The sequence below is a fragment of the Betta splendens genome, chromosome 13 (assembly GCF_900634795.4).
Source record: "Betta splendens chromosome 13, fBetSpl5.4, whole genome shotgun sequence".
In the NCBI taxonomy this organism is placed as follows: Eukaryota; Metazoa; Chordata; class Actinopteri; order Anabantiformes; family Osphronemidae; genus Betta; species Betta splendens.
This window is the reverse complement of record NC_040893.2, coordinates 13,609,038-13,626,117: the sequence shown is the minus strand read 5'-3', so window position 1 is coordinate 13,626,117 and position 17,080 is coordinate 13,609,038. Positions and strand designations below refer to the sequence as shown.

Here is a 17,080-nt window from a genome sequence, read left to right as displayed (position 1 = left end):
ACTCTTTTTTTTTTACTATAGATGGCGACTATGAGAAACAGCCTTGCCGGTGGCAGCTACAATAATAGTTGTAACAAGACAAAAAAAAATGTTTTTCGTTAGGCTAATAAAACCTAATATATAATACATTATACATAAATCACATGAGCCAAAATATGACAAACTCAGAAGCATATTCAATGTTGCACGTTAGTGCCATCTCTTTATTAACACAACTGAAAGGTACTGTAGAGGGGACGTCTCAACATATTCAATAACCCAACACAGCATTTCGGTGTGAACACCTCATATCAAGAGTCCCTGAAGTCACTTGTTAAAAAAAGTCTTCGGTGGACTCTTATTATAATTGGAGTTATGTAATGACTTTATAACTGTATATGACAGAAATAAATCAGTGCACACAGGGTTGGAAAGTGATTCTACATTTGTTGACCTATATCCCATGTAAGCTTATGAGCCTCTTAAACGTAACACCCTCACACTGCTGTCCTACACCGAAGAATAGAGGACAGAAGCGATGACTTGGCATAACGTCCGTCCACAAGAACACTACACATGTGATGCTGTACCTGGAATAAGCACGATAAAGGATCCTTTGACAGAAAACAGATGGAATTCATCAAAATCAATTCCTGTAAAAATTTAAATTAATACAAGTTAAAGATTATAGTTGGGAGGTACAGGAGATAAAGTATGAATTTTCCTAGCTGGATGATAAGGTAATACTGTGGATGGAAATGAAGAGCAGTCAAATATAAATGGAGACACGAGACAGAATGTTGTACTGTGAATGTTTTTTTTAAATTTCTGTTATTGTCACATGCACATGGAATAGTCCTCTTAAGTGGGTAACTATCCCTGAATGTTGCAATCGTGCATTAGTTGGTTCAATCCCTTTGTAAGAAATTAATGAGAACTGATGATGGTGCAATGCGACATGCAACACAAATGCTACATCACTCATACAACACAAAGACCCGTGTCAGGCCTCCTGAATGTCACAAAGCCCACCATCCTGTAGGATGATTGGCTGATTTTTTTATATATTTGATTGGCTTCAATTTTAAAGCTTGCTTTATGTAGGATTTGTTGGGTAAACCTTTTAAAGTGCATTGGGATAACATTTGTGATAAATCAAAACCATATGAATGAAAGGGAATTGGATTGATTTTATAACGGTACAGAAAATGTACTTGTGGTTGGCTTTGGCTCTGCTGCCACCTAGCGGAGATAGAGGATGTGGTAGATACTTCATTAAGAGAATTAATGTAACGTATTAGTGAGTAATAAAAAATAGTAAAAGGGGTAATTCAACCTAGACTGTGTAGCAATGGTATCCAAAAACTTTGTGGGAATTAAATTTAAGTGACACAGCCTGAGAAAACAGCTTATTTTTAAAGACAACTCAAACATGTTGTGTCCTTTTATTAAAGAAACAATTAAACACATCAAGATTGTGTATAATAAGACTAAAAAAGGATAGAAGCTTTTAAATATCAGCCACATAATAGCAGGAGGGATTGTGTCATGTGTTTCTTTCTTGTGTTTCTTTCTTGCCTTCTTTTTTTTCTCGCTTTCACAGGCTGATATCTCTTGCATGCTGTCAGCCTGCATGCACCACCTTCTTATCATTACTTCCTTGTAGACTCACAGACACCACAACATGTGAGATGTGTGTGTGGGTCTATCTGATCAAGCTGCTACACGTTAAACACCAACAATTTGAATAGGTTCCCCTTTGCACAGAATCCTCACAGGGTTTTAATTAAGGGAAGTTGTCAACTTGCTTTTTTGTGTACATTTGTATTGAGTTTGCAGTGGAGGAAGAATGAAGGCTCCTCAGGCCTGTAGTAAAAAGTACCGATGTTTACAGCAATTTTAACTTGACCTGGGTGTTTCTGGGTCCCTCATCTAACAGGAAGTAGCCCAGATTCTCCATTGGATTGCTTCAGTGTTATGGAGAATCATTGTGTTACAGGGTGTGTCGACTAGTGTGAAAATACTGTATTAAAGACTCATTACTCACTACACACAATGATTCATTGTTGGTTAATGCATATCAAATTACATTATATGTAAACCTGCAGGAACCATGCCAAGCCAACTATATACTGCTAGAAGCGCTGCTGAAGATGAGAAGAGCCACAGTAAAAGTCAAAGCAATTATTTGTTATTTCTTTTATCACATCTTTAAACCGACAACTTTGGGCCAAATGAAACAAACCTCCACATTCTTACGCAACTCTGTAATTCAGATCTTTTCTTGTGGGCTTGTTTCACTGTCTCCACTAGAGTGTGCACAGCGTCAAAGTGGCGTGAGGCTGGCCAAGTGGCACCGGAAATTGCACACGGCACCTTTCTAAATAAAGGTCTAAATGTTGCGAAATAAAAAAGAAACAAAAGAAGCGAGTGTAATGCTAGAACCGTCAGTTTGGTGTATTCCTGGGAATCATAGGTTAGACTCTCCAGCTGATTTCCTTGAAACGGTAGCTCGGGTAACACATGAAAAAAGTAAAGTAGTAGTATCAGTAGTATATACTTACTTCTAATATCGGATTAAAACTGTAAAAGTTTTCTTTTGTTTTGAAAATAATTCACAGGAAACACTCTTATTTTGGAAAGTCGCGGGCTTGACGGAGGTAAAAGCGAGCCGCCGCAGCCCGCAGACGGGCTGGACTTTATGGGATGGGAGCAGACGGAGCGCGTCCCGTCGTTGGCAGCGAAGTGAGGGCAGACGAAACCCGCAGACGCACCCGCCGGTCTACAGGACGGAGCACTGGGGACAGCGGCGCTGCGAGGGTCCGGGGAACAAAATGGGAGCGGTGAAGTGAAACGCGAGCGAGAAGCGCACTGACAAGGCGAACGGCACCAAAGTAAGTTACTCGTATGAGAATGCGAACGAGAAAGTGGAGCTGCTTGGGTTTTTGGGGGGCGGTTTACTTTGGTTTGTGAGAAAGTGACGGTGTGGTTTTGGCCAGAGAATCGTAGCGGACCAACGGCGGCCAGCTCAGATTTCACGCCTGTCTGTGTTTAAGAAACCGCCCCCGATGTTCCGACAGAGCGGACCGGACTCTTACGGGGTCGTTACGCAAATCGCCCAGACGTCCACAAAACTTCGCGGAGGCTGCGGCTCTCCTGCCGACGCCGAGCGAGCGCGTAACGTGCGAAGCCGTGATTGACAGCCGGGGAAAGGGGCGGGGTCGGCGTTTACCGCGTTCCCAGCGGCGCGTGGGGATTCACAGGTGACACCGGTTTGGGGTAAAAGGCCTCGCCAGTCGATGCCCGGCGATGGGTTTGCGCGCGCGAGCGAGCATGGGAACGAGCACGCGCCTGTGACCGACCAGTAAGAAAAGCTTGTTTGGTGGGAATTTCAGGTTTTTATGTTGGGAACAGTGGCGCGTTTGACATAAACTGTGAAAATGTAAAAAAAAAATGAATAGAAGTGCTACAGTCGTTTAAATCTGCTTTATACGTGCAATAAACGTATCTTTGATGATTCATTGAAGGAGCTTTATGTAAAAGTCATAGGAGGAACTAAGCAGACTGGAGTAAAATTAGCCACATTTACTTACTTACTTCCCTTTTGCTCTAAGAAATGGAACATGCTGACCAGTGTGTGAGAATAACACGCAGACCACAGTGACATTAACCTTTCACACTGACTCATCCACTCAGCTGCACCTCAGGGAAACCCTTGTCACGCTCCTGATCCAGACGCAGCCGAGTGGAGGAGCATGAGTGCGAGTACATTGAAAGTTCTGATGTACAAACCCCTTCCAGCTTCACTTAAGTCAACTTTCCCAGTCTCCTTGCTTGTGGATGTGTTAATCCACCATGATTGTAGGCATCCTTAATTGTTTTAAAACTCTTAAGTACCATCCATTTCATTTAACTTCCCTGCCTGCCCCTCGGCGTCATGCATTAATTTGGCCTAAAAGGATTAGCGTGGCATCGGTTTTTCGAATTACACAGTTTTATCCTTCAAGTTGCGGATTAAATTGGAGCGGCGTGTGCTCAGCGACGCGAAGGACACATCGGAGCAGACATGACGCAAGACAAATAAATGTGGAGAAATAAGTGAACATATGGTCACTAGTCTTTTTCTTAAATGCAGGTTCTTGCTTCTATTGACAAAAGGAAATCCAGCTGGAAGAACATCCGATATGAGATCAGGAAATTGCTTGTAGGCAATAAAATTATACTTTTATATTAGCTTTGGACACATTGAGTCGTCATGCTAACACTGATAACGCTGCTATAACTAGATTATGTCAGTGATGCATTTAAGCCTGTGGTTGTGAGGTGAATTCATCTGCCTTCTCTAGTGTAGGTGGGTAAATAAATAAATTAATTAGCAGCCAATCGCTTGAAGCTATTAGAGGTGGTTGAACTATTTTCCCACAATACAAATGTGTCAAAGGACCTTTTGGAAGCGAGAAGGCGTCGGGGGTGTGAGTTCACAGGCTCTCGCCAGTTGTCTGCTTCCCACAGTTCACAGCTCCAGCGTTGAATTCGCAGACGTTTGCCCTGTGGTAAAACAATGCGCGGGCCCGTGTTAATGGGAGCGTTGTTCTCATCAGCGCAGGTGAGAACGTGACACGCAGCCTGGGAAGCGCCGCAGGAAGAGCGCGTTAGGTGCCAAAACACAGCACAGCGCAGACGGGGCACGAACGACCCCGAGTTATTAGCGCTTCGTCTTCGGCCTTGACCAGATGTTGAGGTGAAGCCTGAACGTTTGGTGAAAGTCTAGGGCTGGTGCGAGGAGCGCTGGTGGTTTTGTTGGGACACGCATGCTGGTTTCAACCTTCCCGTGAGCGCGCTCTCAGGGGAAACTCTGTGTTTATATTACAAAGTAATCCAGCAGGAATTTTGACTTTTTATCTGTGCGGCTGGCCAGCGGGGGCTGGCTGCTGAGTGACGTCAGGCTAGCTAGCGCTAGCGGCGGGTGAGCGCGCACGCGAGCTGAGGTTTGTTCAGCCCTCCCATGAAGCAACAGATGGAGCAAAGGATGCAGGAAAGGACACTGGAGCAGATAAATGTGGCGGCAATAGGTTGTGAGACGCAGAAATAAAAAAGAAAAAAAAAAGTAAATAACTCAAGTGTTTAGTCTGCGGCTGTGAGGCCTCCAGGTCGAATGAGGTGGCGCAAAAAGAGGGCAGAGACAGAGTTTAGCAGGTGGAAACGTCAGGTTTAGTAGCTTGATGATATGTTAAACAATTTAAATGAGTGAAATTCGGTTTCCCCATTTACTGACGCTTCCCCCTGAACTTCACATTCATTACTGTGCACCTCTCAGTCTCACAGTCATAAAACCTGTCCGTTCACGTTGGTTCTAAACCAGGTGGAGACACTGCTTTGGAGGTCGACATGTCCTCCGTGTATCGCGGTGGCTTTCTGGGTTTTATCTTAATTGTCTGGACGTGTTAAAGATGGCTGTGAGATGGAACATGCCTCGTTATCAGTGGCCCAGGAGCCAAAACGAAGGCGACGCTGCACAGAGGTGAACTCAGAGGAGACGCTGCACAGAGGTGAACACCTGTGCGCCACTAGACTTTGAACCGTGGATGTACGTACTGCACGCGAACACACAGATGCAGCCCTTACGTAAGTCAGACGGCCTCAACAAGCGTGACATACAAATGTTTAAAGCAAAAGTTCAAAGGACAGTATTTATGTGATTATTTACTGAACTTGACCTGGTTCAGACTTTAAGAAAGCAGCCAAAACCACAACAATCAATAGTGCCTCAACGTTGAGATTCACTTGATACGTATATTTAAATGCATTCGTTTCCAACTGTAGTTTTTATGTCTCTCGCGACTCTTGTGCAGTAATCGGAGTTGTGCTGTGTCATTTCAACCTCTTGCGCAACTTCTTACCTCTGGCCAATATCGATACCTATCGGTGTGTTGTGTGTATGTGCGTGTGGGTGTGTGAGTGTGCGTGTGTGTACTGTTACTTAAGCCGAGCTCCAGTCAGTCCAGTCACATTTACATGAAAGCAGATCCACAGAAGGTCCAAGCAACAACTGAACAGAGGTATGACAGGATTTAAGTCGGGCCGTATTTATTTATTTGATATATTTATACATTTTTCTATTCTGCAGTTTATACTTCTCTCAATTAATCTGAATTCATTTAGAATTTCATCAATTTGAATATAATATTAGATTATTGTTTCTGAATGACTTTGTTCTCATAATGAACAGAGTTTGTGACTCTGAGTTAGGCTCAGTTAGTGAACACGTCTCATTTTGGATTTATTTGCTGATGTTAAGCTGGAACATTTGATACGCTCAGATTCAAAGTGTCACAACCTTCCTATTTTAGCGATTAAATAGAGGCTGTGGAGCTTTCCCAGGCAGTGATTACATCATGAAAGCGAATCTGATCCCGCCTGGTGTTCGTTACTGTCCATTTTCCGACATGGTTAAAGCGCTTTAAAACACGACTCCTGTCTTCTCTTCCCTCAGAGTCTAATGGCACTGCTCCTGTGTTTGGGCCTGTCGCTGCTGGCGGCGGTCCAGCCCAGCGCCGTCAAGAACTGCCACCCGGGTTGCCACTGCGAGGTGGAAAGCTTCGGCCTGTTCGACAGCTTCAGCCTCACCAGAGTGGACTGTCGGGAGCTGGGACCCAGCGCCTCCATGCCCGTCCCCATCCCGCTGGACACGGCCCACCTGGACCTGTCCTCCAACACCATGGGTCCGCTCAGCGACGCCATGCTAGCTGGTCCGGGCTACACCACCCTTATTAGCTTAGACCTTAGCAGCAACCACATAACGAAGGTCAGTGGTGGAACAAACCATATCAGACAGATGTGGGCTAAATAAAAAAGATATGGGTCTTTTCGTTTCACTGCATCCACCCTCATTGCCATTAAAGAGTAAATATTGAACTTACAGACACACACCTGGCCACGAACTGTGCAGATATTTGTCTGTTCTCAGTGTGCAGATAAGAAACAGTTTGTTCTCCATATTGACTGCTGACATTAATAAGGTGTTCTATCTATATTTAGGTGAAGTAATGTGATTTTTTTTTTAAATACTATTCTTTGTATATCTTTATTTCACTGCATTTTTTGTTGATTTCAGATCAGCCCCAGTGCTTTTTCTAAGCTGCGTTACCTTGAGACTCTGGACCTGAGCCACAACAACCTGGAGAGACTCCCTGCCAGCTGCTTCTCCGGTCTCCCTCTCGCTGAAGTTGATCTCAGCCACAACAGTTTCCAGGAGTTTGACATGGACATATTTGCTCCTAAAATTAACGGCGAACCCGTCAGTGTGGACCTCTCTAATAACAAGCTTGTGTCGGTCTCCACCACTGTGCATGGGAGAGTGTTGTACATCCAAAGCTTAAACCTGTCAACGAACCAGTTGTGGAGCGTACCGAGGCTGGAGGGGCTTCCGCTGAGGTACCTCAATCTGGACGGGAACCCGATCACGCAGATCAAGGCGGCCGCGTTTTCTCAGCTCAAAGATCTGGTTTACTTATCCCTCAGTGGGCTGCAAAAGCTCGAAGTCATCGAGCCTTTCAGCTTCAAGGGCCTTCACAGCCTCCAGGTTCTGGACCTCTTAAATAACCCCCAGCTGAAGACGCTGAGCCCAGCTGTCTTTAGTGGACTGGACTCTCTGCAGGAGCTCAATTTGTCTGGCACAGGGGTGGCGTCTTTGCCCAACAACATGCTCACCCACCTGCCCAGCATCAAGAGTATCACTCTGGAGGGAAACATCCAGTGCTGGAAGACCCGGAAGCAGGGTCAGTTCCACCGGCAGCTCGGGCAGGTCCAGAACAACGACGTGCTGAACTGCAACACGGAGGGGGTTGTGTTGTGAGACTGTGGACTCTTCACAGCACTGACACGTGCCTTGTTTGCTTTGATATGCAAAATACCCTTTGTGGTACTTCGACACCTTAATGTACAGATACAAACCATGGACCCATTTCAAGCAAATGTTCATGGCTCATTTCAGATGGAACCACATTAATAGTTCTTTGCACGTCCACACTGAATATTTCCCAGCTTTTGACCACTACAGAGTTTGTGCTTGTTGAATGTGAGTCCTTGTATTTGGATGTCGGTTACATGAGGAGGTTCAAGGAAAAGCAGCCACAAAAGGACAATTTCATCACTTGAAGCTTTTTGTGTATAAACAGCCCAAAACCTTTTGAAACACTGTCTCTCCTCCACTGTGGATAATTTAAAAGATTACACTGAGTTTGGTTCAACAGCTTTCGCCAGCTGGGTGCATGAAGCCTTTGACGTGGTGCTTTCTGATCTGTGTCACACAAACGGACTAAACGAGCTGGGTCCGTGTCTCTGCGGTTTCCAGCTCAACGGGAGTGAAATATAAAGGCCTTCACACGTCTGGTTAGGAACTGAGGCCAGGATCCTGGCTCACTGTGCCGTTAGCTGTACCTTAGCATTCCTGTGGCGTCTGTAGGAAGACGACGAGCCTCCAGACTGCACGCTGGGGTCTGTCTTTGTCGCAGACTGTAAATGCTGAGAATTTTACAAGGCTAATAATAAATTCTGATGGGCCCAGTCTTTGTGTAAAAGTTTATATTTGTATGTAACTTTATAAAAAGATGTAAATCACATGTAATAAAGTTCTCTCAGCCTCGTGGCTTGATTGGATGCTGTTATTCGTTTGTGATGGCCAAAACCTGCAGCTCTCGTTAATGTAGGCGTGTCAGCAGACGAGCATAAACACACATTAGACGCAGATTCATTTATAACAACCGCTTGTGTCAGTGTATTTAAGATTTGACTGGAAATCCAGTTTTTCTGCAAAGTCTCTGATTTATAACCATACACAGCGCTGACTCATAGGGTGTGACTCTGCATGACCAGACCAGAGCGAAGACCCGCAGCTTTTTACGGCACCGTCTTCGCTTTTTCACAGCTTTATTTACTTGCGGCCGCACGGGAACGTTCATTTGGGAACGTCGGATTGTTGTTGAAGTGCCGGGTTGTTGGTCACCTGCCATGGTTGTGACTGGGAATGAGAGCAGTCAAGAAAGGCGCGCGGACCGGCGCCAGGCTTCAGTCACGGCAGCGGTTCTGCCAACGCCTGTGAGGAGGAGGGAAAAGGTTCGCGTCGTGCGCTCCTCGCTTCCATCTCCCAACACGCCGAACCGTGGAAGTCTGACTGAAGCCAGGGGTTTTCAGAGGTTTCACCCGAGGCGTGTTACATCCCGAAAACCCAGCCCGGTTTCAAAACGAGTGGAAAAGTCACCTCGCAGGCGACTCATGCTTGTTTATGTGTGATCGTGACTCGGTGTGCGGCTGCTTTAGAGACCAGTGGTTTGACCCTTTCGCAGAAAACACTTCCAGATGTTCGTGATTTTCTCTCCCGACTCCTGCACAATGTTGAGACCTATGGAATCACATCCACCAGAAAGCTGCAGCCATGAAATGCACAACACCAAATGATGAAACATGCGTGTTATACTGATAATGTAGTAGTGGAAAGACATGGTGTAATTGTGAAGCTGCACTGAGATCAGGTCTAATCCTGACATGCACACGTATTGACACTTTACAAGTGACCTCTCTCAGATTCGCAAAGAACTAACAAACCCAATGAACTCAAACACTTAACTGGACTCTGACTCCACGTGGCCGAAGGTGAAGGCAGACACACAAACTAAAGTAGAAACCTCCTGTTGGCTTTTTCACACCGATACAGTAGCTTATGTAAATCAGCGAGGGGCCACATCAGCAGAACAGGAGACCCCTTTTTTTCAGGTTGCTCTCTGCGGATCCAGCTGAAACTGGGTCAACTGAAACTTGGGCCGAGCGAGAGCAGTGTTTCTGAGCCGTTTGCAGCTTTATTACATGAGCGTGTTTATAGTGTAATCACCGCTGGACCGGCAGCTCCACGTCTCCTACGCGTTCGCTGAATTCACCCTCTCCTGCTCTTGTGCTGTTTATCATATCAACAGCAGAGGGTTGAGTGTAAATATCATAATGATCTACTCCATGCTTCTTGCGTGACGCCGGTGTGGGGCTTGAAATCAAAAGGTGGCCGGCTCCTCTGCAGGGCTCTGGCTCTGAGATGTAATTACTTCAAAGCCGGGAGAAGCTTTGAACTGTGTATAATTAATTCAGACAAGCAGAGCCAGGGTGTCTTTATTAAGTGCTCTGCTCCTGCTTGAACAGCTATCAAACAAATGTAATTTGACCTTCGTGGGCAGCTCGTCCGCTGGATCAACCTACCCAAGCGGCTAATTCACTTTGCTTCAACAATGAGCCCGCACTGCTCCGAACACGCCGGGGTTCTACTGCCCAGCGCCGCAGAAACAGCTGAAATCCAACAAAGGCCTCGTATTTGTTTAACCTAAAAATAAGCGTGTTTTATTCCCTTTATTCCTGGAGGTGTAGAGTAGAATCACGTGAATAGAGGCGTGCGGACGAATGGATGCTGCAAACGCCCCCTGCTTTATGTGCTGCTGCAGGACGTCAGCAGACACCGAGGCTGTGTCAGCGTTTGCCGCCGCTCGGCACCGAGGTTTTGTTTTTCAGGCAAACAAACAAAAGATCGGCTCAGCTCAGGCCACAAAGGAGTGTTTGTTTTCCTCCGATCCACTAAAGCTGTTGAAGTTTGAACCCCGCGGTAAATTCATTAGTGCCCCTCTGTAAATAGGAGTTGAATGCAAATAGGTGGATCCTTATTTATCTGGCTGTAACAGTAAAAATAACACTCAACCTTAACGGTAAAAAGCTCATTAAAGGCTTATGACAGCAGAAAACAAAAAAACATAAATGGTTTTACTTACTATTTACTTATCTTTTTGACCTTTCCATGTGTTGTGTCTTATTGCGTAACAATGTGTGACAGTGTTTCATTCATGCATCGTGACTTATACAGTAAATGATCTGCGTCTTATCAGTCTGACATTCGCCCCCACCTTATCTTAGGTCTGTCTCACCTGTGTTATTCTTTTGCATCTGCTTGTCGCGACCTGGAGACGCAGACTGAGACAGTGGACGCGTGCGTCTTGAGGGTTTGAAGCGTGACCCGTCCAGGCGTCAGCGCTCCGTTAGCTGCGTCGTACGACGCGTACAGGTAGATACCTCCACAGGCCTTCAGCTGCTCTCAGGTATGTGAGGAGAACATGACTTTGCTTGTCACGGAAAAAATCCTGGGACATGGAGCTCACATACAAGCGTTTGTACTGTATGTGTGCGTTTGTATGCTTTGACAGAGTAAAATCATGATATTAAAAGAAAACCACTTCTTAAATCAAATTAATGATTACTTATTTCAAATGTGAGCAGACTCAGCTGCTTTTCCTGACGCTGACTCATCCAGGATGACATTTTGCATAAGCATTGTTTCTCCCCTAAAGGTCACTGCATGAACTTCTGTCACTACGATAAGATAACGCCTGTCGATGAATTTATTGGCCGCCTTAAAGCTCAGTTGCATCTGCCTCTAGGACATATCAGGCTCTATTTACACACTCGCGGGTCATGGCGGTGCACGGAGCAGAGCTCAACTTCCCCACATTCCAGCATCTAAGCGGAGGAAGCAGACGGGGCCCTCGCCGTGAAACGCTGGGCGCTTTAATAAACACTGTACGTCCTCGGATTCTTCTGTTCTATTGGGGGAAGTGGGAGAATAACGTGGCGAGCCCGTCAACAAGGAGCTGAGAATCAACATCAGAGAAAACAGAGGAGGGAGAGCGAGAAGCTTTGAACGCCGCGTCCATCAGCGCCCGTGAATCTGAGCAGGAAACCTCCAACTGTGACGAGCTGCTTCATCCTTCGGACGAGTCCCACTGCAGTTTGTCCAGACCCAAGTAATACCCGGGTTCATTCTCAGCATCTGATGCGCTCGCAGGGTGGTGGGGTCTCTGGAGGGATTTTCCTGGAGAGAAGGGGACGTGTCCTGAGGCTGCTGTGATTCTCCTCCATCTGGTTTCCATCAGGAGCTGCTGCTCTGGACCGTGTTAGGATTTTCCTAAATTGATACCACCGTCTCGGAGCTTGGCCCCCACTTTTCACTGACCTTATTCTCCAGGCCTGCCCTACATTCTTATTTACCCAAAAGAACGTTAGAAAATGTTTTTTTTAAGGGACACAATAGAATAATGAAACGGGACAATTTACAAAAAGAGGACAGCATGCTTCCAGTTTCAGAGAGCTCATCCTGGTACAGGAGTGACAGTGCCTGTCTGGTTGCAGGATAATTTAGCGTGACGTCAGCATCCGATCACATAGGTAGTAAATATTGCTAAATATTGACTTAGCTGTACTTTAAATAATACTTCATGTTCTTTCAGCTAAGTTAATTAAAAATCAGGGTTATAATCCACCCTGTTGCATGTTGAGAACAAGTTAGTTATGATCATGACTTTTAACTGGGTCAAAGAAAATAAAATAAAAAATTAACTCACCTCTAACTTACTTTTTTTGGTTCTTGTTTGGCTAAACTCAAAAATCATGTCAACAGCAACTGTCGCCAACCGCTGAGGAATAAGAACATGCCAGGTTTAAATATGTAGAGACAGGAGGCAGCCTTGTTCCATTCCCCAGAGGAGGGAGAAGGCATCTAAGTATAAAGAAGTTGATTTCTGTGCAGTATTGGATGTGATCTACTTTCGGACCACGCTCACATACATTAAAACATACTGAACATACAGCTGCGTATAAAGGAGCGATCTGGACCCTTTGCAGCGCAGAGTCAGCTGCAGGGGCTCCGGTGGAAACCAACCCCCCACCCAGCCGGTATTGTTTGCCCAACACAATGAGCTCTGTTGTTTAAACGCTCTCTTCTCCACGTCTTCTTTGCACTTTCTCGGCTGTCGCTCGGAACGTCGCAGCTTCAGGAGGAGCACTGTCCAGAGCGCGTGAACTGTATGTCGGACGTTGTCATTTAAAGCAGTCAAAGCACAAGGAATGACTTCCAGATAAGTCATCGGTGCCTCTGCGAGCGTCCGCTTAAACCTTCAGAGGCAGAAGCGTTGACTCAGCCCACACCACAGGACTTCGGAAATGAGCAAATGAGGTGACTGCTTCACTGCGCTGTAATTACATCCACATGATTAGGCCTGAGGATTACGCTGCTTCCCTTACAGTACACTGTTTTCTAAACTTTAGCCAAATACTGCATCAAAGTCTTCTTCGCTGGCCTCTGGAAACGGACCTGCTCATGCCACATAAGTGTTTAAATAGTTGGCTTTATGCTGTTATACTGGATGGTAAAACATTTTATGCAATGCATTTTTTCCCTATTAATATGATTACTACTTAGTGTTTTGGATGTGAGGTATGGTCACATTTAATCATCAGAGCCAAATGCACTAATTAAGCTTATACTTCTCAGCTGACTTCTGCATCATCAACTTCAGCTGAGAGCTGCTGCCAGGATCATCGTCGTTTGAACCTGTAAGTGTTGACTGGACCGCCATCTAGTGGAGACAATGGGTAAAAGGACGCCAGGAGGAGCTGTCTCCCTATTATACCAGTGTCATGAATTCTCCAGTTTGTTCAATATTACAGTGGAATGTAATATAATGTACTAAAACAAAGGTTTCAGGCAACATTCTAGTATGAGCTTGATCATTTGCATATGCAAGAAATTCAAAAAGTGAAAGAGACTCAGACCTAGAATTACATCTTCAAAAAACAAATACATTGCCTTAATTTTACATATTTTATTTAACAAATCTTTTGATAACATTTACATTACAAGAAAATTCACACAAATGTGTCAATGATAAATCAGGGAATAAGGTAGCATGTTTGTAAAAGTAAAGGAGGTGGATGTTTAAGGCCATGAACACAAGACAAACTGCAAACGTTAGCTCTGAGTTTGATGAGTTAAAGGCTTCCTGAAAATTACTGTTCCTCAAAACATAACTGAAAACGTCCTTAACACTGACTTCCATAGTGCAGCTTTAAGTTCCACTTGAAGGGAGTAGAAGAGAAATATGTCACTGTTTGTTAGAGTAGTGTGTGAAATCATAAGTCAAATGTTATGACAAGACACTTAACTCACTGTCGATAATTTAAAATAAATATTAATAATCTAATAATCCTCCTGGACTGTGGCTCATTTTGCTCCGTATGCTTTTACTCTGAAAAGGCGTGTTGAGCGCAGTGTTAACAGAGCCTCCCCGGCCGCCGGTCTCAGGCCTGTCCCTCGTCAGCAGCTGAGGATGGAGTTAGATCTCTGGATGCGGATGACCTTCCTTGCGTTGTAACTGTACTCATATTGCAAATTTTCATGGAAGAAATACAACTGACCTGAAAGAAAAGAACGTGTTAGATCCAACCGAGATTCCGTATTGGACGGAGTGGAGTGACTAAAGGTTTATGTGTGAGCGACCGTACCATAGTGATAAGCAACAGCATCAAACTCGTCGTTCATCCCCGGGAAGTCGTCCTCGATGGATCGTGGGTATTTGCGATCCATGGTGCCCGTTGCTTCATCGTAGCTGCAGGTCACAGCAAGATTAATGAAATGCATAGAGTGAGGCAACGCTTTAAAATGCCCCACACCTAATGCGCATACCTCCAGTACTGCTCATCAGCAAAGAGCAGCGTTTTGCCCGTGTCTTTGATGTGAACAGCTGCATCTACTTTCCTGATGCTCTTGGGAAGTCCCAGTTTGTGTATGTACTTTGGATATCCGTCCACGAGGGTGTATCCGTTCAAAGCCCACATCTTTACCCCTGGAAACAAAGAGCAGGTCTGGGTCATGCACAGCGTGAGCGCCGCCCTTGTTACAGCAGCAGAGATCAGATCACCGCCTACCGCTGAACATGATGACCTGGTCCTTCTCCGGGTTCTCGTACGCCGCGTCCACCTTGTTGGGCAGGAACGGCCACGTGGACTTGATCACAACCAGGTCGGGCTCCGGCATCTGGGGATGCAGGCGCCAGTAGTACCTGCGAGATGCAGCATGTTGAATATATAACCGTTTGTATGAATAATAAACGCTAATGGATGAGTAGATGGCGCGAGCCGGGCTGGATTTGACAACCTGTCTTTGAAGACAATGGTTTCCCCTCTCAGCTCTGTGACAGCGTCAAAACTCAAGTCGGGGTCACACTTGGTTGGCGCCACCGGCCTGGGCTTCACTTTCTTTGAGTTTGGGTTTGGCCCTGTGGTTGAACACCTGTCATTAGTACGTGTTTTATCATAGAGGATGAGCGGACGTCCACACTTCCTCTCACCGTAGAGGGCTTGAATGCCTTCGATGTCGTCCTCAGACAGCGGGAACCCCGTAATGTACTGGTAGATGGGGTACATGAGGGCGCCCGGGTCCGAGGAGTGGGACATGCCGAGAGCGTGGCCCAGCTCATGCGCCGCCACCATAAATAGGTTGTAAGCTGGAGAAAGAGGTGACGAATGTTAAGCCAGGAGTAGCTCGGCAGATACAGGACCATGGTAAACATCAGAGGAACTCCTACCTGACGAGTCTTTGGTCCAGCGTTCGTCCTCATCAAAGTGGGTGTCTCCACCGAGGCCCGGGCCCGGGGGGTAAGCATGGGCCAGCAGCCCATTGGGGCCATCGAAAGGGTTGTAGTCTCCGTGCTCTAAAGACCCGAGGACAGAAAGCATTTAAAATACTGACTATGAGGTGCTGCACACCAGCCCTGATGGACTGGAGACCGGTCCAGGGTGAACCCGCCTCCGGTCTGATTGTAGGCTGGGAGAGATAGAAGATGATGAGCGAGTTCTGACATGTTTGCACCTCTTGAGCCGAAGCTGATCATGATGTCAGCAGTGCCCTCGTGCAGCTTCCTGAAAGTCAGAGGCGTCACATCAGCCCAGACGTTCAGCGCGGTGCGGATGGCCCTGTCCACGTCGGCCTTCTTCAGATCCGGCGTGTAGTTAATTATCCTGAAGCATCAGAGGAAAAAAGACCCGGAATGGAGGTCATGACTAAACATGAGTATTTGCCATTGATTCATAATGAGAACTCATCACTGTACATGTTATATTTTATGTGCACACCTGAATGTGATTTCGTTTTTTTGCCATTTGAGATGTCGAGGGAAGTGGTTGTACTCTCCAACATCTGGGACGCCACATCTGGCCTGCTCCATCAGCTGCATAGTGTCGTCATCCAGGGTCCCCGTGATCTAAGACCATGAGAAGAACACATAGGTTACAGGCACATATGAATATGAGCAAACTAATCCACATCAGAGTTTTGCTTCCCCCTGCGTATTTGAATCATTCTATCTAGATCTACGCTTACCGACAAGCACTGATAGTGCAGTGTCTAATCTTCATTTAAATTCAGTCACCTTGAGTTTGAAGAATTTCTGCATCTCCTTGAGCTGGGTCTGAAAGGCGTCCGCCGAGCGCTGTCTGCCCTGAAGACCCGCTGGGAGCCCATAGAAGCGCTTGAGGTATCTCTGTTTGGGAGACAAAGGGGAGGTTGTCATCCACTGCCGCTGGAAGCCTGAGGCAGCTGCAGCAGCTCAGCAGACCTCACCTCCGCTAAAAGGCGCTTGTCTCCGTTTGCCGGCGTCAGAGGCAGAGCCGAGGAATGAAGGACCAGCGCCAGCAGCAGCACAGCTATCATTGTTGTTGTCTCTGTTGTTCCAAGCAGTCACTGGGGTCAAACGCGCTGCAGGGTATTTATAGTGAGTTGGCTTTGCCTTTTTTTTTTTTTTCAAAGGGTCCAAGTGATTCACGTAAAAGCACCTAACCACTTCCTTGTCTGTTGAGAATGTGCTTATATATGTAAAACTACCTGATGTGTGGTTCGTGTGTAATGCTTTGATTAGCAACTTCCCTTTAACTGATTTATTGTGCAAGAGTTACGACCCAGGTGAGAAATAATGATAAATGTGACTTATAATGCTTCGTCTGCCTGTCTGCCTGTCTGCCTGTCTGTCTGTCTGTCTGTCTGTGACTATATGTGTTCATGTATTAGGAAGATTTCCTCTAATTAGGTATTATTTGTTATCGTTTACACAACTGAATTAATAATTAAACATAATACATTATAAAAAATGGGGATTTTTGGAACTCATCGCTGCTGCTGGTCTCATGATGGTCATTGTGTGTCTTGCTACTTTAAGGATTGTGACTAACAAACACGTTGGACTGT

At 45.8% G+C, this 17,080-nt stretch overlaps 2 protein-coding genes across 3 annotated transcripts; one reads left to right on the top strand and one right to left on the bottom strand.

Moving 5' to 3' along the window:
* The first annotated feature begins 2,612 nt into the window (after positions 1–2,612).
* tsku (tsukushi small leucine rich proteoglycan homolog (Xenopus laevis)) lies at positions 2,613–8,626 on the top strand. 2 transcript variants are annotated; one of them, XM_029172134.3, is made up of 3 exons: positions 2,613–2,873; positions 6,473–6,784; positions 7,094–8,626. In XM_029172134.3, the coding sequence occupies exons 2-3, from the start codon at positions 6,479–6,481 to the stop codon at positions 7,832–7,834; spliced, it is 1,047 nt and encodes a 348-aa protein (XP_029027967.1). In that variant the 5' UTR covers positions 2,613–2,873; positions 6,473–6,478; the 3' UTR covers positions 7,835–8,626. The 2 variants fall into 2 exon arrangements, with proteins under 2 accessions (XP_029027967.1, XP_029027968.1); XM_029172135.3 differs by lacking the exon at positions 2,613–2,873 and adding an exon at positions 5,365–6,038.
* A 5,023-nt stretch (positions 8,627–13,649) lies between these two features.
* On the bottom strand, positions 13,650–16,613 carry mmp13b (matrix metallopeptidase 13b). Its single transcript, XM_029172333.3, has 11 exons — positions 16,460–16,613; positions 16,269–16,379; positions 15,973–16,100; positions 15,710–15,858; positions 15,426–15,551; positions 15,189–15,344; positions 14,996–15,116; positions 14,767–14,900; positions 14,525–14,684; positions 14,344–14,447; positions 13,650–14,256 (listed from the first exon to the last, which is right to left on the bottom strand). Exons 1-11 carry the CDS (start codon positions 16,547–16,549, stop codon positions 14,156–14,158), a joined length of 1,380 nt encoding a protein of 459 aa, XP_029028166.1. The 5' UTR covers positions 16,550–16,613; the 3' UTR covers positions 13,650–14,155.
* Between the last annotated feature and the right edge of the window lie 467 nt (positions 16,614–17,080).

Bases quoted from the DNA above. Each gene is read 5' to 3' on its own strand.
- mmp13b (XM_029172333.3), bottom strand. From the start codon at position 16,549: ATGATAGCTGTGCTGCTGCTGGCGCTGGTCCTTCATTCCTCGGCTCTG. The intron at 15,859-15,972 runs GTGTGCACATAA...CTGATGCTTCAG, and splicing joins AAAAACGAAATCACATTCAG to GATAATTAACTACACGCCGG. The intron at 15,345-15,425 runs GTAGGAGTTCCT...CTCTTTCTCCAG, and splicing joins CTGGACCAAAGACTCGTCAG to CTTACAACCTATTTATGGTG.
- tsku (XM_029172134.3), top strand. From the start codon at position 6,479: ATGGCACTGCTCCTGTGTTTGGGCCTGTCGCTGCTGGCGGCGGTCCAG. The intron at 6,785-7,093 runs GTCAGTGGTGGA...TGTTGATTTCAG, and splicing joins GCAGCAACCACATAACGAAG to ATCAGCCCCAGTGCTTTTTC.